At 32.7% G+C, this 16386-nt stretch overlaps 1 protein-coding gene across 1 annotated transcript; it reads left to right on the top strand.

Annotated features, from left to right (window-relative positions):
- Positions 1-1122: 1122 nt before the first annotated feature.
- On the top strand, positions 1123-5624 carry ROPGAP3 (Rho GTPase activating protein with PAK-box/P21-Rho-binding domain-containing protein). The gene is given in 6 exon segments (XM_021425801.2): positions 1123-1914; positions 3142-3262; positions 3351-3470; positions 4047-4277; positions 4840-5329; positions 5332-5624. Coding segments are annotated over 6 exon segments (1503 nt in total). The 5' UTR covers positions 1123-1426; the 3' UTR covers positions 5385-5624.
- The last annotated feature ends 10762 nt before the right edge of the window (positions 5625-16386 follow it).

Genomic DNA, 16386 nt, shown 5'->3' on the forward strand with positions numbered 1-16386 from the left:
ATGCTTTTGCGCTTTAAATTAAAGGATTGGGGGATAAATGATGGTTCTGAAATGTGAGATTTCTTATTCAAAAAAAAGAAAATGATGGTTCTGAAATGAATATGGGACCATATATTATAATAAGGGGGTTTTTTTTTTTGGGTAGATAATTTGTTGGTAATACACTCGAAACTCTGTCTTCTGCAAAGACAGCTTAATCAGTAGGGCAGCAAGAACCCACGAAAGCTTAAGATTGACGACAGGAAAGCAACACTTGCCATGTGCCCATGTGACTGTGGTGTGGGGATTGGCATGCAAGATACCAAAACATCGAACACCTCAGAATCCTAAATAGATCCAATTTCCTCATTTCCTGAACGATTAAACTGTCCCTACAGGAAAACAGAAAAGAAAAAAAAAAGAATAGTTTTCTTTTTCTTCAAAATTGTTTAGACATAAAAGTTGTTAAAACAATTAAATACTAGTACTAACCAGAATGTAAAGAAAATAAGAAGAAACCTTGATGCTTATCTTAATTAATGTGTATTAGATCATAAAGATCTCCTCCATTGAGCTAGGCATGCATGTCGATAGGGTATCAACAATTAATGTCTTACCAATTCTGTCATGACTCTAAAGTTGAAGAGAGATAATTTAGTCAAATACCAAATGATGAAACGAAGAAGGAAGCACTTGGAACTGAGGTACGAGGTTGAGATCTTTAGACATTTTAATTGCTCTTTGAATTAATTGTCAATTTATTCATATATATAATAAATATAATAGAAAGAGAAGAGAAAATGCATTATTACTATAATACAAAAAGAAAATACAGAAACCTTAATAAGTTGCCTCACATTGAAGTGAAATTGGTAAAGTCCATATGTATATTCAACAAAAAATCGTACTTGAACATACCTAAAAGATATCAACCTGGCAAGCATCCAAAACAAGAGACCCGCACTTTCACGTAGCACTTAGGCTTGGCCCTTGGGTCGTCGACTGTCGACTACTAGTCTCCTCTCTGTCAACTAGCTTTCCTTTCCTTTTTCTACTCTTCACACTCGCGAGCCGTACCCCCGCACCCACTGCCCTACCTTTTCCCTCTTCCTTTCTCACTTCCCTTCCACCAAAAAAAGAAGGGAAAAAAAACAAAAAACACAAACAACAACAAAAAGGAAACCGAATGTCCCTATCATCTCCCTTACCATATCCAGAATCTCCACTCTCAAGCAACCTCCGCCCCTACTCTATTTCCCTCTCTTGTTTTCTTTTCAACCAAACAAACTCTTTTGCTTGTTAATTTCTTGCTCCATTACTTTCACACCGTCCTTAACTTCTTCATTTCTCCTTTATTATTATTATATTTATATGTTCTTTTCTTCTCTTTGTGTCCTAAGTGCCTCCCTTCACTTTTAAATAAAAAAATAGAGAGAGAGAGAGAGAGATGACTGGGTTGTTTCGATCCAAATCTTGCGGACTCGTCGGACTCACTGAGTTCAACGATGCTCCTCCGAGTCCGTTCTTCCACCAAAGCAAATCCAACAACGAAGAAGCCAATGACCAAGAAGAGGAAGAAGAAGAGGAGGAAGAGTTTGACGAAGACGAAGAGGAAGAAAATGATTATGATGGAAACCCCATTGCTACGACGCCGTTGATAAGCCCGACGTCGAGATTTGGTGGTAGTGAGGGGCGAAACAGTAATTCGACATCGAAAGACAATAACCAGCTCCCGTTTCTAGATATTTTGGCGGCGTTGTTAAGGAAGTCGCTGGTCACGTGCAGCGTGGACACTAACGACGTGTCTTCAATGGATATTAGCTGGCCAACGGAAGTCAGGCATGTCTCGCACGTGACTTTCGACCGCTATAATGGCTTCCTCGGCTTGCCTACTGAGCTCGAGCCTGATGTTCCCCGAAAGGTTCCAAGTGCCAGGTTTGGTTCTTCAACTCTGGTCAATTTACCGGGAGTTTTATTGCGTAGATTTGCATTTCTAATTTTGGAATTATTAAGCAAGTTAAATCTTGTTTATTTGTTGATTTTGGGATTTTCTACTGTTATTTTTAAAATGTGGTTTTTATTTTTGTGAACAAATTTCACGTCTTGCATGGAGGGGAATATATGTATAACATAAAATTAATGATCTTTCAGTGTTGCTTATACGTATGACATTAATTGGCAAAAGAATTATTAATTTTCCTTAATTTCAACTGTCCTTGAAGGTGTATTTGTATGTTTGATTATTATGTCTGACTTAATTGAGTTGTTCTCTTGTTTGTCAAAAAGTGTTTTCTTTTTGTTGTTAGATTTTGGGTTATGTATGTCTTTGATTAAAGCTGTACAAGAAAGGTACTTGCCAACTACTTTTGCTATGTTAGCTGAGAGAAGTTGTTATTGTTCTGCAATAAATGTTTCTACGGTATCTTTTTCAGAAAATTTGAGGCTCAGATTAAGATTGAAATATGAGGATAGTGCTTTCGCGTATTAGGATGTTCTTATCTGCATGCTTCGTTGTTAAATGTCAGCATGTTACAGTCAAATCGTAAAAAAAAAAAAAAAATTGATTAAAATGATCCTAGAATGTGGCTTCTGGGGTTTGATCGTTTTTCTTTAAGTGTGGTAATGTTTTCATTGCCCAGACATGCATAACCTTTGGCCTTTTTCTTCTGCCTTGGAACCAAAGGATTATTTGCTGGAGTTGTGGTGGATCCACAAAAGATCTTGATATCGCAATCTAGTTTCTAATTGTGGTGTGTTGGGTTCTAACAAATCAATTGATCATGTTTGCTGTATACAGAAGGTGGAGGTTTTGAAGATTTGCTCTTTTCTGTGGATAATAAGTGGTTGTATATGGCATATACTGTGGTATGATAAAGTTGCATGGTATAGCCTGGATGTTGGCCAATGTTGTCTCTTGAATTCAGCATGCTATTCATGATTTTGCCTTTTATGACGAAAGCAACTTGTTGAGCAAAGTCAATTGATAATGTCATTTCCATTGTTTAATAAAAGGAAAACAAACAATGCCCTGTTGTATATGAACTCTGTTAGAACTATTTTCCGGATTGATGTTTTCATTTTTTTCTTGCATGATTTTGTATCCATATTTAATATTTCTTTTCATTATACTAAACCTACAAGATGCATCTTTCTGTTGTCCAGTGCAAGTGTTTTTGGAGTTTCTGCCAAGTCAATGCAGTGCTCTTATGATGACAGAGGAAACAGTGTGCCAACAATTCTTCTTATGATGCAGAAACGTTTATATGCAGAAGGAGGCCTTAAGGTAAGTCTAAGCCTATACTTTGGATTAATGACTTAATAGTATTCCAAATGCTTAAGGTTTTGACCAAGTTTGATTTGTGTTGTTGAAGACAGAAGGAATATTCCGGATTAATGCTGAGAATAGCCAAGAAGAGTATGTTCGAGACAAGTTAAACAGAGGTGTAGTACCACATGGAATTGATGTCCATTGTTTGGCAGGTTTGATAAAGGTATGCAACTATATATTACCTGGGTTTTATTTCCAATACTGATTGTGGAGTATCCCTTATGTATCTGTGATTTTCTCTTCGAGTTTTCAAATGTCAAACTATGAAAACCAACATTTTTTCCCCCTTTTGTTCCCATGATTTTGACTAGACTTAGTACTAATCATTCTTATAGATTTTTCTTTTTGGCATTCACGTGAGGGTAGACGCACACAGATTTCATTTTTAATTGCGGAGGATTTGGGAATCTTCAAATATGAGTTGTGTTTTTGTGTTTCAATTGAAGTGAAAATTTTGGATTTTTTGTTGTTCATTTGGTGGAAATATTGAGCAAAGTATTCAATTTAACAGAAAAACTGGATTATAAGAGCATGCCTGAGATTTTGGACCTTGCACACAGTTGAATTTGTGCCTTGCAAATCCATTAAAACCAGAGACGTTTGTACTAATGTCTAGTAAATCTTCTTAGAAGGCATTGGTTTTCAAGAGATTTTCAATTTACATCATACTTTTTGTCCTCATGCATGAGAGTCGTACTAGTATTTCTCATTTGGTGGCTCTACTTGAAATGCTTTGTAGGCATGGCTAAGAGAACTTCCTAGTGGAGTTCTTGATTCCCTCACACCAGAGCAGGTGATGCACTGCAACACGGAAGATAACTGCACTGAACTTGTGAAGTTACTTCCTCCAACAGAAGGTGCTCTACTTGACTGGGGTATCAATTTGATGGCTGATGTTGTGCAGCATGAACAATACAACAAAATGAATGCACGCAACATTGCTATGGTGTTTGCACCAAACATGACTCAGGTATTTTACTTTTCCTTCTTGCATTTTTCAGTGTCACCAGTCTGATAAATGTTAGATGTGTCTTGCTGGTTAATGGTGCACCCTGCCTAAAATGTTGAAGAAATCATAGTTTTGGGGGTGAGAGGCCTGGTGAGGTGAGTTCAGTTGTGTGTTTCATAATAACCCGATTTGGATTATTAATGGTGGAGATAAACATGTGGACATGGGGGTGTAGATTGAACAGTTGCACACTGCTTTCCCCTTTCTTACATAATTTGTAATAGTGGCAAGGTTATTTTATTTTATTTTAATTTATGGGTTAAGGATGGTTGGCCTTTAACGCAATCAGAGTTGAGCGCCACTCGTGTCACTCTCAATAATTGTTTTATCATGGCAGAGTGGACTGTTAGGACTCAAAATGATCCTACAAAAGTGACTTCACCTATATTTTTATTCCATGTTTTTCTTGCTGGATATTTGAACCCTGCACTTTGCAACATTAGCTATTTTTGTAAGAACTCATCTCTTTTTAAACACTAATTTTGGTCAAATCTAAATTATAGACTATCTCTATCTGGTGCAGATGGCTGATCCTTTGACAGCATTGATTCATGCTGTGCAAGTAATGAACTTCCTCAAAACACTGATCTTAAAGACACTTCGTGATAGGGAGGAGTCAGCTGCTAAGGACAGGTTGCTTCCATCATGCTCAGATTCTACTACTGACATAACTGACACCCATTCTGCAACCATAAACGGTGGGGTATTCCATGAGCAAGCTCTGGATGCATGTGCATCCAAGGAACATGCCACTGCTAAGTTCTTGAGGGCTGCCACACTGAGCAGACTGGAATGTGGCCCTGAAGAGGAATTATGGAGCTTTAGGAAGAGTGATGGAGAAGGGGAATTCGAGTCACTTTCAGAAAACAGCACGCCAAATGCATGTGAAATGGGGACTGTAGAAACTGAATGTAGAGGTCGATGTGATAACGGAGACCGTCTAAGTTTAAGAAAAGGTGTAAGGCGGCTATGCAGACACCCTGTATTTCAGTTGAGTAAGTCGACTAAGAAGACACGAATCTGGGGATTGTAAATACTAGGGGAGGAGGTGGAGAAGCTTGGGTGTGATACATCCTTGTCTCACCCTGAAATGTCTATATGTTACTTGTGGACCGTTGAGGTGATTGCTGGTTGTGTATGCGTTATAATGGTATCGTTTTTAGTGTTTGAGAGAGATTTATAGTTTCTAGGATATGTTGGAGGCACTAACTGAAGCTATAGGTTAAATGATTTCTGAGAGGAACACCTCTCCCAGTGTATTTGTACTAGCTTTATGATATGCAATAATAGTGTTGAAAATTTTACAGAGCCCAGGTTTGAAAGAAATAAAAAAATTTTCAGTAAAACGTTTTGCAAAAAAAAAAAACTTATCTAAAGAACAACAAATATTAAATTTTCTAATAAAATGTTTTATACAAAAAAAAAAATTATAACAAGTTATTTTCCAAACTACCAAACGGACCTGAGATGCGAATCAAGAGCTTCTTCTAGAATGAAAGTGTAAAACAAAAAATGGAGGGCAATCTTTTTTTCTCTTTTCTCATCCCTGGGAAAGAAAATAAACAGAGTAATGAAAATTCTGTTTAGGTACGATTTTGTCTGGATTGTAATAAACAAATAGTCGGCCACATGGATACCTTTAAGCTTGGAACCTTTTATTATCTTGGGTCGTAAAGATAATGAACCAAGTTAATCTAATTGGGCCATTAATTTCAATGGAAGTGTTTGCAAGCTGCAATGGTTCAATTTTGGGCCAGCTTTGTCTTCAATGGGGTACATGGGCAAGTACTTTTTCATAATTATTGGACTCTTTTTCATTTGCTTTTCTGGGATAATCAAATAATTGCCGGAGTGGATCAAATCTTTGGTTACAAGAAATTACGCTTCTTCACTGAATACACAAAGGAACCAAAAGAAAAACGAATTCTAGCTTTCTTGAAAGCTAAAATTTGTCTATACTAAATTGAATGTGAGTGGCTGTCACCAACAGTTGAGACGTTATTTTAGTTGGATTGCTTAGATTTTATATATATATATATATATATGTCAAGCAGCAACTGACATGCAAATTGGTAAAGGGATTATGAGGTTTCAACTAAATATCAAATTAACAACCAAACTTTGATTGATCAATTATTTTATGAGTTTAGGGATTCTATTAAAAAATGAAAGGGTCAATCTAATTGGATGGACCAACTCATGAGCAATTAGGGGTAATAGCTTATTTTAAACCTTTGTTTATATTTTTATTTATTGCTTATACTAATTAAAAAGTCATGCTATAGCCTAGGCATGCTTTATCCTTTATGATTAATATTATGGCCCTACAACTTATCATACACATGTTTTATGCATAAATTTTCATTGCTTTCATTGCGTAGATTTCATATTAAATGCTCATAAATTAAATTTGTTCAATAAACCAGTAAACATCCACTACCAATTTCAATAGCGAATTGTTATACTCAATCCATGGTCCCTTTAAATTATACCATTTGGATTTTATAAAAATGAACTTAATTTCATAATTCTATTTCATTAGTTTTTGTTGCAAATGTTAACGGAATAAACAAAGTATGTATCAAGTTTAATGACTTGATTAAATAAAATAAAAATATAGTAATTTAAATATATATTAAAAAATTAATAATTTTTTTATATTTTATTTTTAAAAATTAAGAACTTTTATAAACCATCGTCATGGATCATATATCAATGAAGCAGGAAATGTAAATCATCACTAGGTTTGGAGCAATTGTACTTTATTCGAGCCTTTTAGAAACCAACCAAGAAATAACATTGTAGGATTAGTTTCTTTTAGGGTGCTACTTCCTGCATGATTTACGTTTTTGAGTAAATTATTCATTTAATTACTTAATATTTTCATAAAGTTTTTTTAATTGTTTAATTTTAAAACATTACATTTTAATCATTAATATCTATAAAAGTTACTATTTTCATTATTTAATCATTAGAAATTAACGATTATTTAATGTGACTTTTCACGTGTGTTGTTTATAATCATGGAAACTATATCACGTGTCAAATGAATTGGTACGAACAAATTACGTGATTAAGATTAATGGATGTGAAATAGTTACGTTAGACAATTGATAGCTCATTGGAAAGCTAAGAATTGAATAGCCAAAATTATAATTTCTATAAATATTGCTGGCCAAAACATAATATTCAAACATTAAGTGACTAGAACAAAAACTCTTAAAAATTAAGCTAACAAATAAATTATTTTTACTTTTTTTAATTGTTAAAAAGCATAAGAAACCTTTCGTAAATCACAAGTCATCCCGTCAGGATTCCTATCTTAACCAATTAAAGAGCTCAACCCCTTTTAATATCTAAAGTCAACATCAAAATCCATAAAACAATTCTATGATATAATTAATTAATAAACATATCAAAACCTTTAATTAAAATCTGTAAAACAGGATGCAATATATATATATATATATATATAAATCCCTTACAAGGCTTGTATGATAAGAGTAAAAGGGTCAATGGAACTTAGATCTACTTATGACAATTTAATCACATTTATTTGCCTTTGGAAGAACAAATATTTTAATTAATTAGCATCATCTACTTCAATTTTTTACTCTATATTATATATATGTATTTGCACATGCACTTTGTGTGTATTACTTATCCAATAGATTAATATATATTAGTTGATGATCATGGGAGAATTATTTTTGACTTCACTTCCGTGATTAAAATAAAGTAAATTGAGTTATTTTCTCACACGAAGTGAAATATTTACTTTATATTTGTATGGAGTGCGTTCCGAATAACAAAAGCAAATCTTGTAGCTCTCAAATCAACATCATGATCAATGTTGGAAATGCTTCCTTCTTAATTATATATAAATAAATTGAATATTTTAATCATTCTAGCATATGATTTGATTAGTTCTGTTCATTTTCCGACTCTATAAAGAATAAACTATCATTCATATGAAAAACCAACCAAATCCAATCTTTTGAAGAATTGAAAGGATAAAAGAACATGTCCCCTAATTATCTTTAGAATAATTAAACATTAAATTTTTCACTCATACTCCACTCAATGGTTACGTACAGCTGTTAGAATTTTGATGCCACGAGTTAGAATCTGTCATAATATTATATTAAAATGTTGAATCAACATTTAAATTAAAATTAAGTAATCATATAAATTTTTTTTTATCATCATTTTAACGATGATAAAACAAAACACATGAAATCATTTTCAAATATTGTAAAAGATCTTTTTCGATAAGTCTCGTGGGGCTCGATTTGGAACTTTTTACCCTAGGGCTAAAATGATAATGGGTTGGAAAAGAAAAATGAAAACAAGAGACATGTTAAGAGGGCAGTCACAAAAATGGAGAGACAAGATTTCCTTTCATGTAAGCACATGCTGAAGCCGCAAAAATCATGGAGCACCATTTGCATAATAACATGCAATCATCCTTTTCTCTATCTTTTGTTCTGTTCCCAGACATGGGTCAATTCTTAACACCAAAAAGGCAGCTCCAACACCCAAATGTTTTGTTTTTTTCTCTATTTTTTACCCATCCCTTCAAATACGATCTAGGACTAGCATTGAAATTTAATCAAAAATATGAATCCAAATCCAAAATTTTTTGCTATGGCTGGATGTGTTTTGTCCACTACATAGCGCACGTGACAGACTAATGAATATTCTTTTATCAATGTTATAATTAATTAATTAATAATCTTCCATCACTAAGATTTGCCTTGCTTATCCGGCCACAATTCGGCTGAATAGATATATACTATATTAAGGTGCAGGGGATTTGCTTAAATTATAAAAGGCTTGTGACTTCCTAAAAGCAAATTGCTCCCCTTTTAGGGTTACACTAGATAGTTTTAACATCCCAAAAGACTACAATTGGCCGGCAAAATGTGGGGTTTCCACGAAGCTTAGCCAACTTTTTAGGTTTTTACTCGTCTAGCTCATTAAAATAATACCAACTTGTTCTATTTTTTTTTCAACATTTGATTAATTTTAGGTTTCTTAGTAGGAGGGTAGTGTTTTATTTGATAAACTAATTTCATTTCTTTGATCTCAAAATTTAAATTTTACATATTTTAATTAGAATTTCAAGTTTCTAACCATTGGAATGTTGAGACCCAACTTCTCAGTATGTGTTCCTTTCGTTTCCGCAAACATATCACAAGAAATTCGTTGTTTTTCTTCATAATCAAATTATAAATTAATTTCTTCTTGTTTGTCAACATTGGGAATTTATAGCTGATCGAGTGCTTTGACAGCTTTAACATGCATGGCGCCTCTGCTTTTCCCACTTTCACATGCGGTGTCAAACAATATTGGAATGATAAACTTTTGACTCCAAACGCTGGCTTATGTTGTACTTTCCTATTATTACAAAGTTTGATCATTAACTCTTTGGCTTCTTCCAAACCCAAATATGCTATACAATCAAGTGAAAAAATAGGTAAAGGTTCTTTAACCAACAAGTGGAATGTGTCTTTATTCAGATTAAATTAATTCCACCAATGACGGATTCGTTTATTGCTTGAGTGTTGCAATCGGACATTTTACGAGCATATTGTAGTGTCATAATATAAATCAATTAAGGGTTCGTTTATTTTACAATAAAAATTTTTTTAAAAAATATATTCAGAATTTATATTTATTTAACAGAAGAAAAATTAATTTTAAATGTAAAATATTTTATGAATCAATAAAGTTAACTATAAAAAATATCTTACGCCCTTAAAAGGCGTAAGACATTTTCCCTAGAACAACCAAAATTCTTTTATACTGAGTTTATGATTATAAATTTGATGAATATTAATATTTAACTTAAATTATTAAAAATATATTAATATTTAATTTTAAAATAATTAATTTAAAATATTAATTTTTAAATTATGCAACACTATAAAAATTAAAAAATATTATTTTAATGAAACCATTCAATACAGTTAAATTTTTTATTTATAAATGAAATAAATCTTATTAATAATTATAATAAAAAATATTTCAATGATCATTATTTGATGAATACATATTTATAATAAGTTTAAATCTTACTAATGATTATAATAAAAAATATTTCAATAATTATTATTTAATGAATACATATTTATATGTATAGGTTTTGGATATCTTACACAATTGATGAATATTCATATTTTTATAATTATGATAAAAAAGTGATAAAATGGAAATTTTTTTGAAAATTAGAATTTGTTTTCATTACAAATTTGTGGTTAAATGCTTTGAGAAATATCATTATGAATTTTATCAATTGTTATTTTCATTCTTAATTTTGATCTCAAATTAATGAAAATCAAATATAAATATTATTTTGTACTCAACTCCTATTTGTTATTTTAACACCTAAATAACTCTACCATAATGAAAAATATTTTTCATAAAATGATCCAAACAACAGAAAATATTTTCAATAATTTATCCAAATAATAAAAAATATTAAATTTTTTTGTAAAACATTTTACAAAAAAAAAATCCCTTCAACAAGTTATTTTTCAGTTACCAAACAAATCCTAAATTTATTTCTAGTTTAAATTAAATAAAATATTGCACTAGCTAATTTGACCATGATTAGCATAACCCTAATTACGGGCCGCCCATGTGATATTTTGAGCATAAAACATTAGCTAGACAAACCAAAAAAAAAAGAAAAAGCTAGCTGTTATTAAAAAAAAGAAGTAAAAAATTCAGATGTGGACGAAAGAGCTGTTGAAACGTGAATAGAAGAGTGGGCGCTCTGCAATGAATGAGGAGGCAATTTTTATCCTAATCACTACAAATTAACAAGTCGAGTGCAAGAGAGAGAGAGGAAGGTGTGCTTAAAGAGAATGATGTGGATGTGGATATGATATCTCGGCATTGCAAAATGATTGTGAAAGGATAGCCTCAAGAAAACGAAATATGTTGAGCTGATGAATTGCAATTAAAATAATGCATTTCCATTGGTTTTAATGCAATTTATGCCACACCTTGGGGAAGAGAGTGAAGGGTAGGGGGCAGGCGGGGGGGGGGGGGGCAAGGGGACTTGCCTTCTTCCCTCTTCTACCTGAACATGGGGTCTATTTTTGATCCTTTATTCATTCTTTGCTCCAATGTGATTGAAGAAAAAACTGTAAAATAGAAATATATATATATATATAATTGTAATAATTGATCATTAAAACTTTTATTCTTAACACCAACCTATTAAGACTCCATTATTGTTGTTTTTATTATTTGTTTTTTACTTTCAAAAGTGAAAATAGTAAATATTGTGCTTAAATACAAATAAATGAATAATATTTAAAATTACTAAATTGATTAAAAAAACTAAATTGCATAATTTTACAATATTTTTAAAATTTATATTACATTTAGTACTTAAGAATAAATACCAAATATATATTAAATTAAGATAATGTGTGTTTAATAAAAATTATCCGTTGAACACGAGGTTTATGATTTATTGTTTAAATAACTTTTGAATTTAAACAGAAAATCATTCATATTTGAAAATATAGAAAAATTAGTTAATCAGATATTTATGAGAATTATGTTTTGGTTTCCATATATTGAACCGGGTACTGATCTATTTAATATATAGTTGCCACCTCCTCAGGTACTAGCATTAATTTAACAACACAAAAAAAAGAAGCTTTGAGAGTTAATTTTCTTCATGGTTGTAATCATCCTTCATTGCTTCTACTGGCCTTTTTTTATAGACACTTTAACACAGTTTGGTACAGCGTCCGTGCTTGATTTCCAAAATTAGAAACCTTACTTGGATGTACCCGGCCATTACATCCACTTTGGGTAATAGTTTCTCCACTATGATAAAAATGACAGGTTTAAATTAAAGATGGGACCTACCCTTTTAATGAAATTTCAATTCCGTGACAAAAAAAAATTCGATAGTTTATGTATTAATAATAATTTGTTGGGTGGTATGAGGTATGATGTTGAAAGATTTTTTAAAATTTATTTCGTGAATAATAATCATTCCGTACAAACGTTCGGTCGATAAATGATTATACAATAAAGTGCGATAAGATTTCAAATCATCCTCATTTAATCATCGACATCTTAATCAAATTAAAAAGAAAACTACGGCGGAAGCAATAATTTTGTCTTAATTGCATGAATATGGATTTAATTTTGATATAAATTTGGTGAAATTAGAGAAAGAAATGGAAGGTAACATCATATGGGGAATGTCCCGTGTATTGGACATAAGCAATTGATCATATGCAAAGTTGTCATGTGAAGTGTCAAATTAATTTGCAAATGCCAAATAAATGTAAAGTGATTATGAAGATCAAAAGTGTAGATATGCAGAGATTCATAATATATTGGGTGACTCTCATGACTTTGCAGTCACACATTCATAAAATGGAATGATGAGATGGGGTAAGGTTTTAGGCTCCGTTCTTTGTAAGCGTCAACGTCCTCATCAAAAATAAGAAAAGGGCAAAACAGTGAAAGCAATTATTGTTTGTCCTGATTGAGCTGATGAGAATTTCGGATTTACAAAACAAATTGTGGTAATATGCAAAAGAAGGAAATGGGAGGTAAGAATTAATGGTTTATGAGAAATGGCTCATCTTCTTGGACGCAATTTACTGACAGGGAAAACCGTCTCGTTGAATCAAATCAACACGCTAACGCCAAATGCGAATAGTACTCTGCCTGTCCGGAGGCAAGCGGAACTTCAGACATTTTGTTGGTTTATTGTCCACAATGATTGATTGATTGATTGATATCTATCAACTAGAAATCATGAACTTTATTCACAAAAATTTCATTGAAGAAACTCTTATAATAAAAAGAAAACGGTTTTTTTTTTTAAAAAAGGGAAAATTCCCAGAGAAACCACGAACGTTTCCAGATGGCGTATCTTCGTAAAATGGTGGTAGTGAGGGTAGTGACCTTAATTGCGTTTTCGAAACAGGAAAAACCCTTTTTAAATTAGAGCAAACATCATTAATTTCCTTTTATTCTTGTAAGAGAACGAACGTTGAAGAAAACAGAAAGTTATTATCAATCCGTGAATGGACCCCCTCCAGCTATGATCATGAACGAGAATCAAGAACAGTAATAATTTAATATATTGGTGTAAAATTCAGTTGATAATTTGAAAAAACAGCAAATCTATTTCAAAGGAAGCTGGGAATCAGCATCATCATTAAGCTTGATCTCTTTCTATCCAAATCGGACAAAGACCTGATGTATAATATTATTTATATATATATATATATATATATGCCATGAACTTGATTATTACTCTAGCTCGGGGAGCTTTTCGTCAATTTGGACGCAAGAAATTCTGGTTCTGTTTTACATATTGAAATATATATATATATATATATTAATGATTTAAAAATCCCTTGCGATTGATAATTCAAAAATAATTATTAGGAATATAATTCCGTAATTTCCATGAATGGGACTGCAATATTTCCTGTTATATCCACCATTCCCACATGTGAGAAACTGGTCGTAGTTGGTGTTATCTTGATATTGAACAGAGGAAAAAACAATCAGGGCCTTAGCAATGGCAGCTGCCCGTAGGCCAACTTTATAACAAGGATGTGATGTGAGAATGGACAACATTTATCTGTCGCAATCAAAATATGCAAGTCATGTTATGTCCTTGTACAATAAAATCATGCTGGGAGAGAAATTCAAGTGAATGATTTACGGTTTTCGAGTAACCAAAATTACTACTCTTACTTTCACCCTTTATACGAGAACACTAATAATGCTAATAATTGTGGAAGAGACAAATCCACGTAAAAATTTTACTCTACTTTCTAACTCCATCTTTTTCTTCATGTCATCGCTTTGATTAAACTTTGAATATTCATGGTGTGGTGCGGATTTTCTATGCCATGGTCACGAGATCGTGGAATGTAATGGCTGCCGGGGCGGACCATACGGCAAACATGCTGCAGCGATTGAATGTGATTGCCTTCAGTACCTGGTACAACAGCCACTCACATTGATTCTCCTATTTTGCTTATTCTAAAGTTATCTTTGATCAATCCGCGAGCCTCATCTCCAGCCCTATAACCACTTTTTTTCAGACATATCAAATCAGATTGTTTAATTAATTAGCCATTCGACGAATGGCGAGCTTTTCTTTTATTCCTCCATCTAACCTGACTTTTTCTTACGCAGCCTAGCTCCTAAGTAGGTTATAAGCTACGGCTGGATCCCATTTGTGTCACGCTATGCGTTTTACCCACGTGGGTTAATGATTAATGAGCAATGACTAGCCAAGTAGCAGCCTTCATCAATATTCTCAGTGAACTTAATCCAACAGTGAAAAAACTTGCTATTATTTTTATTAACATGAAAGCGACATTAATGCATGCTTGCTTATGTATACTAACAAATGGCACATGGCACACTGAAATTGCTTGATTTCCAGTAAATTTGATGTGATGTGTACGTACCTTATTTTATAATATTTTATACGTTTTGATGTGATGCATGTAACATCGTCATTAAAATGCATTACATGCAGAAAATGCAACTTGGCAGCTACATTGTGGCCGAAGCGTTTTGTCATGATTAATTTAAGCTCTAATACGTCTATGTTTGATGAAAATTTTGTTTCCTTTCTAAGATATTTTAATAAAAAAAGCTAATTTTGTTTGTACAGAAATATACATATATTGTTTTGGGTATATATATTAATATAAAATTTTCTATATTTTTTATTTTTATATTAATAAGTGTTTCACACTATTTTTTTAAAAAAAAGCTTATCAATTTTATTGCTCACCTCCGTCGCGATGCCATTTACAGTCTCCAGCTGAGATGCAGGAGACTGGTTATGGCATGCAAGAGACCAGGCTGGAGGCACTGTCACTGTACAATTTCCTTCAACAGTGTTTCACACTGTTTTTGATTGCCAATGTATTCAGAGAAAATTGTTGTAAATGTTATTGCAACACACAACTATCCGCAGGAAGTTTATAGTCAACCTGACATGATCATGTGAATAACTCAAAAGCATGATCATGTGGATTATTTGGCTAATCAGCTCTTGGAGAATATGATGCCAAGAAAAAAGGGTTTAGAATTTCGAGAATTCATTGCACTGATAATTAGTTGTATAACGTGTTTCACATCAGTGTTTGCAAAATTATATAAATCTCCATGATTTGTTTTGGCTTGGTCACAAGCAATTATATGAAGCTGAGAAGAATGCTATTGCAGTGCGAGAACAAATTTTGCATGGTGAATCCGTATACACTGAGAATGGCTTTTTCCAATTCAGCGAAAAAAGGATGGGCATGTGAGTTGTCTGAAACAAAATAATGTCTAGGAGAAGCTGATGCTGCTTCTCTTCAAAGTTGTTGAATGGGAGGGATCAAAGTTTCTATCCGAGAGCAGACAACGCCAACTTGTGTCCCTTAAAATCAAGCCTAGCCCTGAAGTTGTCACTCTCCATATAGGACAAACCACATTTTAATTTCCATTTTTTTTTCTTTTGGGAGGAAGATTCTAGCACATTTTATTTTTCCCCCTTTGCTACATATTGTAAGTACCTTGAGAAAGTGGTAAATAAGTTAGGTTAATGTTTTTATATAGAAAACCTATTTACTTTTTTTAAAAATCAAATATACTCGATTACATATGTTACTTCATTCTGGGTAACAGAAATGCCTTTGTTATGAAGGTGGAAAAAGAAAGTTAGGTCGAATATATTACTCTGCTTATCACAATAAATACAGATTCAGAGCTTGGCAATGGCAAATAAGTTATTTAATGCGGTTTAGCCAAACAAAACTGGGGCAGTTATATGATCGTGAGAATCTTGGAAACCAGCAAATCTTGATAGATACATGAAGTTGGTTAATGCAAGGCCTAGCATGATTGGCGTAAAAAGCTTTTGTATTTATCAGTGACAACACAAGAAAGACATGGTACAGTAGTACCAGTTATCATACGATTTAAAGCATTTGTTTCCATCAATGAACGCCACGCCGGAGGGTTGTAGTCACAATTATTGTGTCCCAAAGCCATCTTCGTCAAACAC

The sequence above is a fragment of the Theobroma umbraticum genome, unplaced genomic scaffold (assembly GCF_002168275.2).
Source record: "Theobroma umbraticum cultivar Fairchild unplaced genomic scaffold, ASM216827v3 scaffold_4.1, whole genome shotgun sequence".
NCBI classification, from domain to species: domain Eukaryota; kingdom Viridiplantae; phylum Streptophyta; class Magnoliopsida; order Malvales; family Malvaceae; genus Theobroma; species Theobroma umbraticum.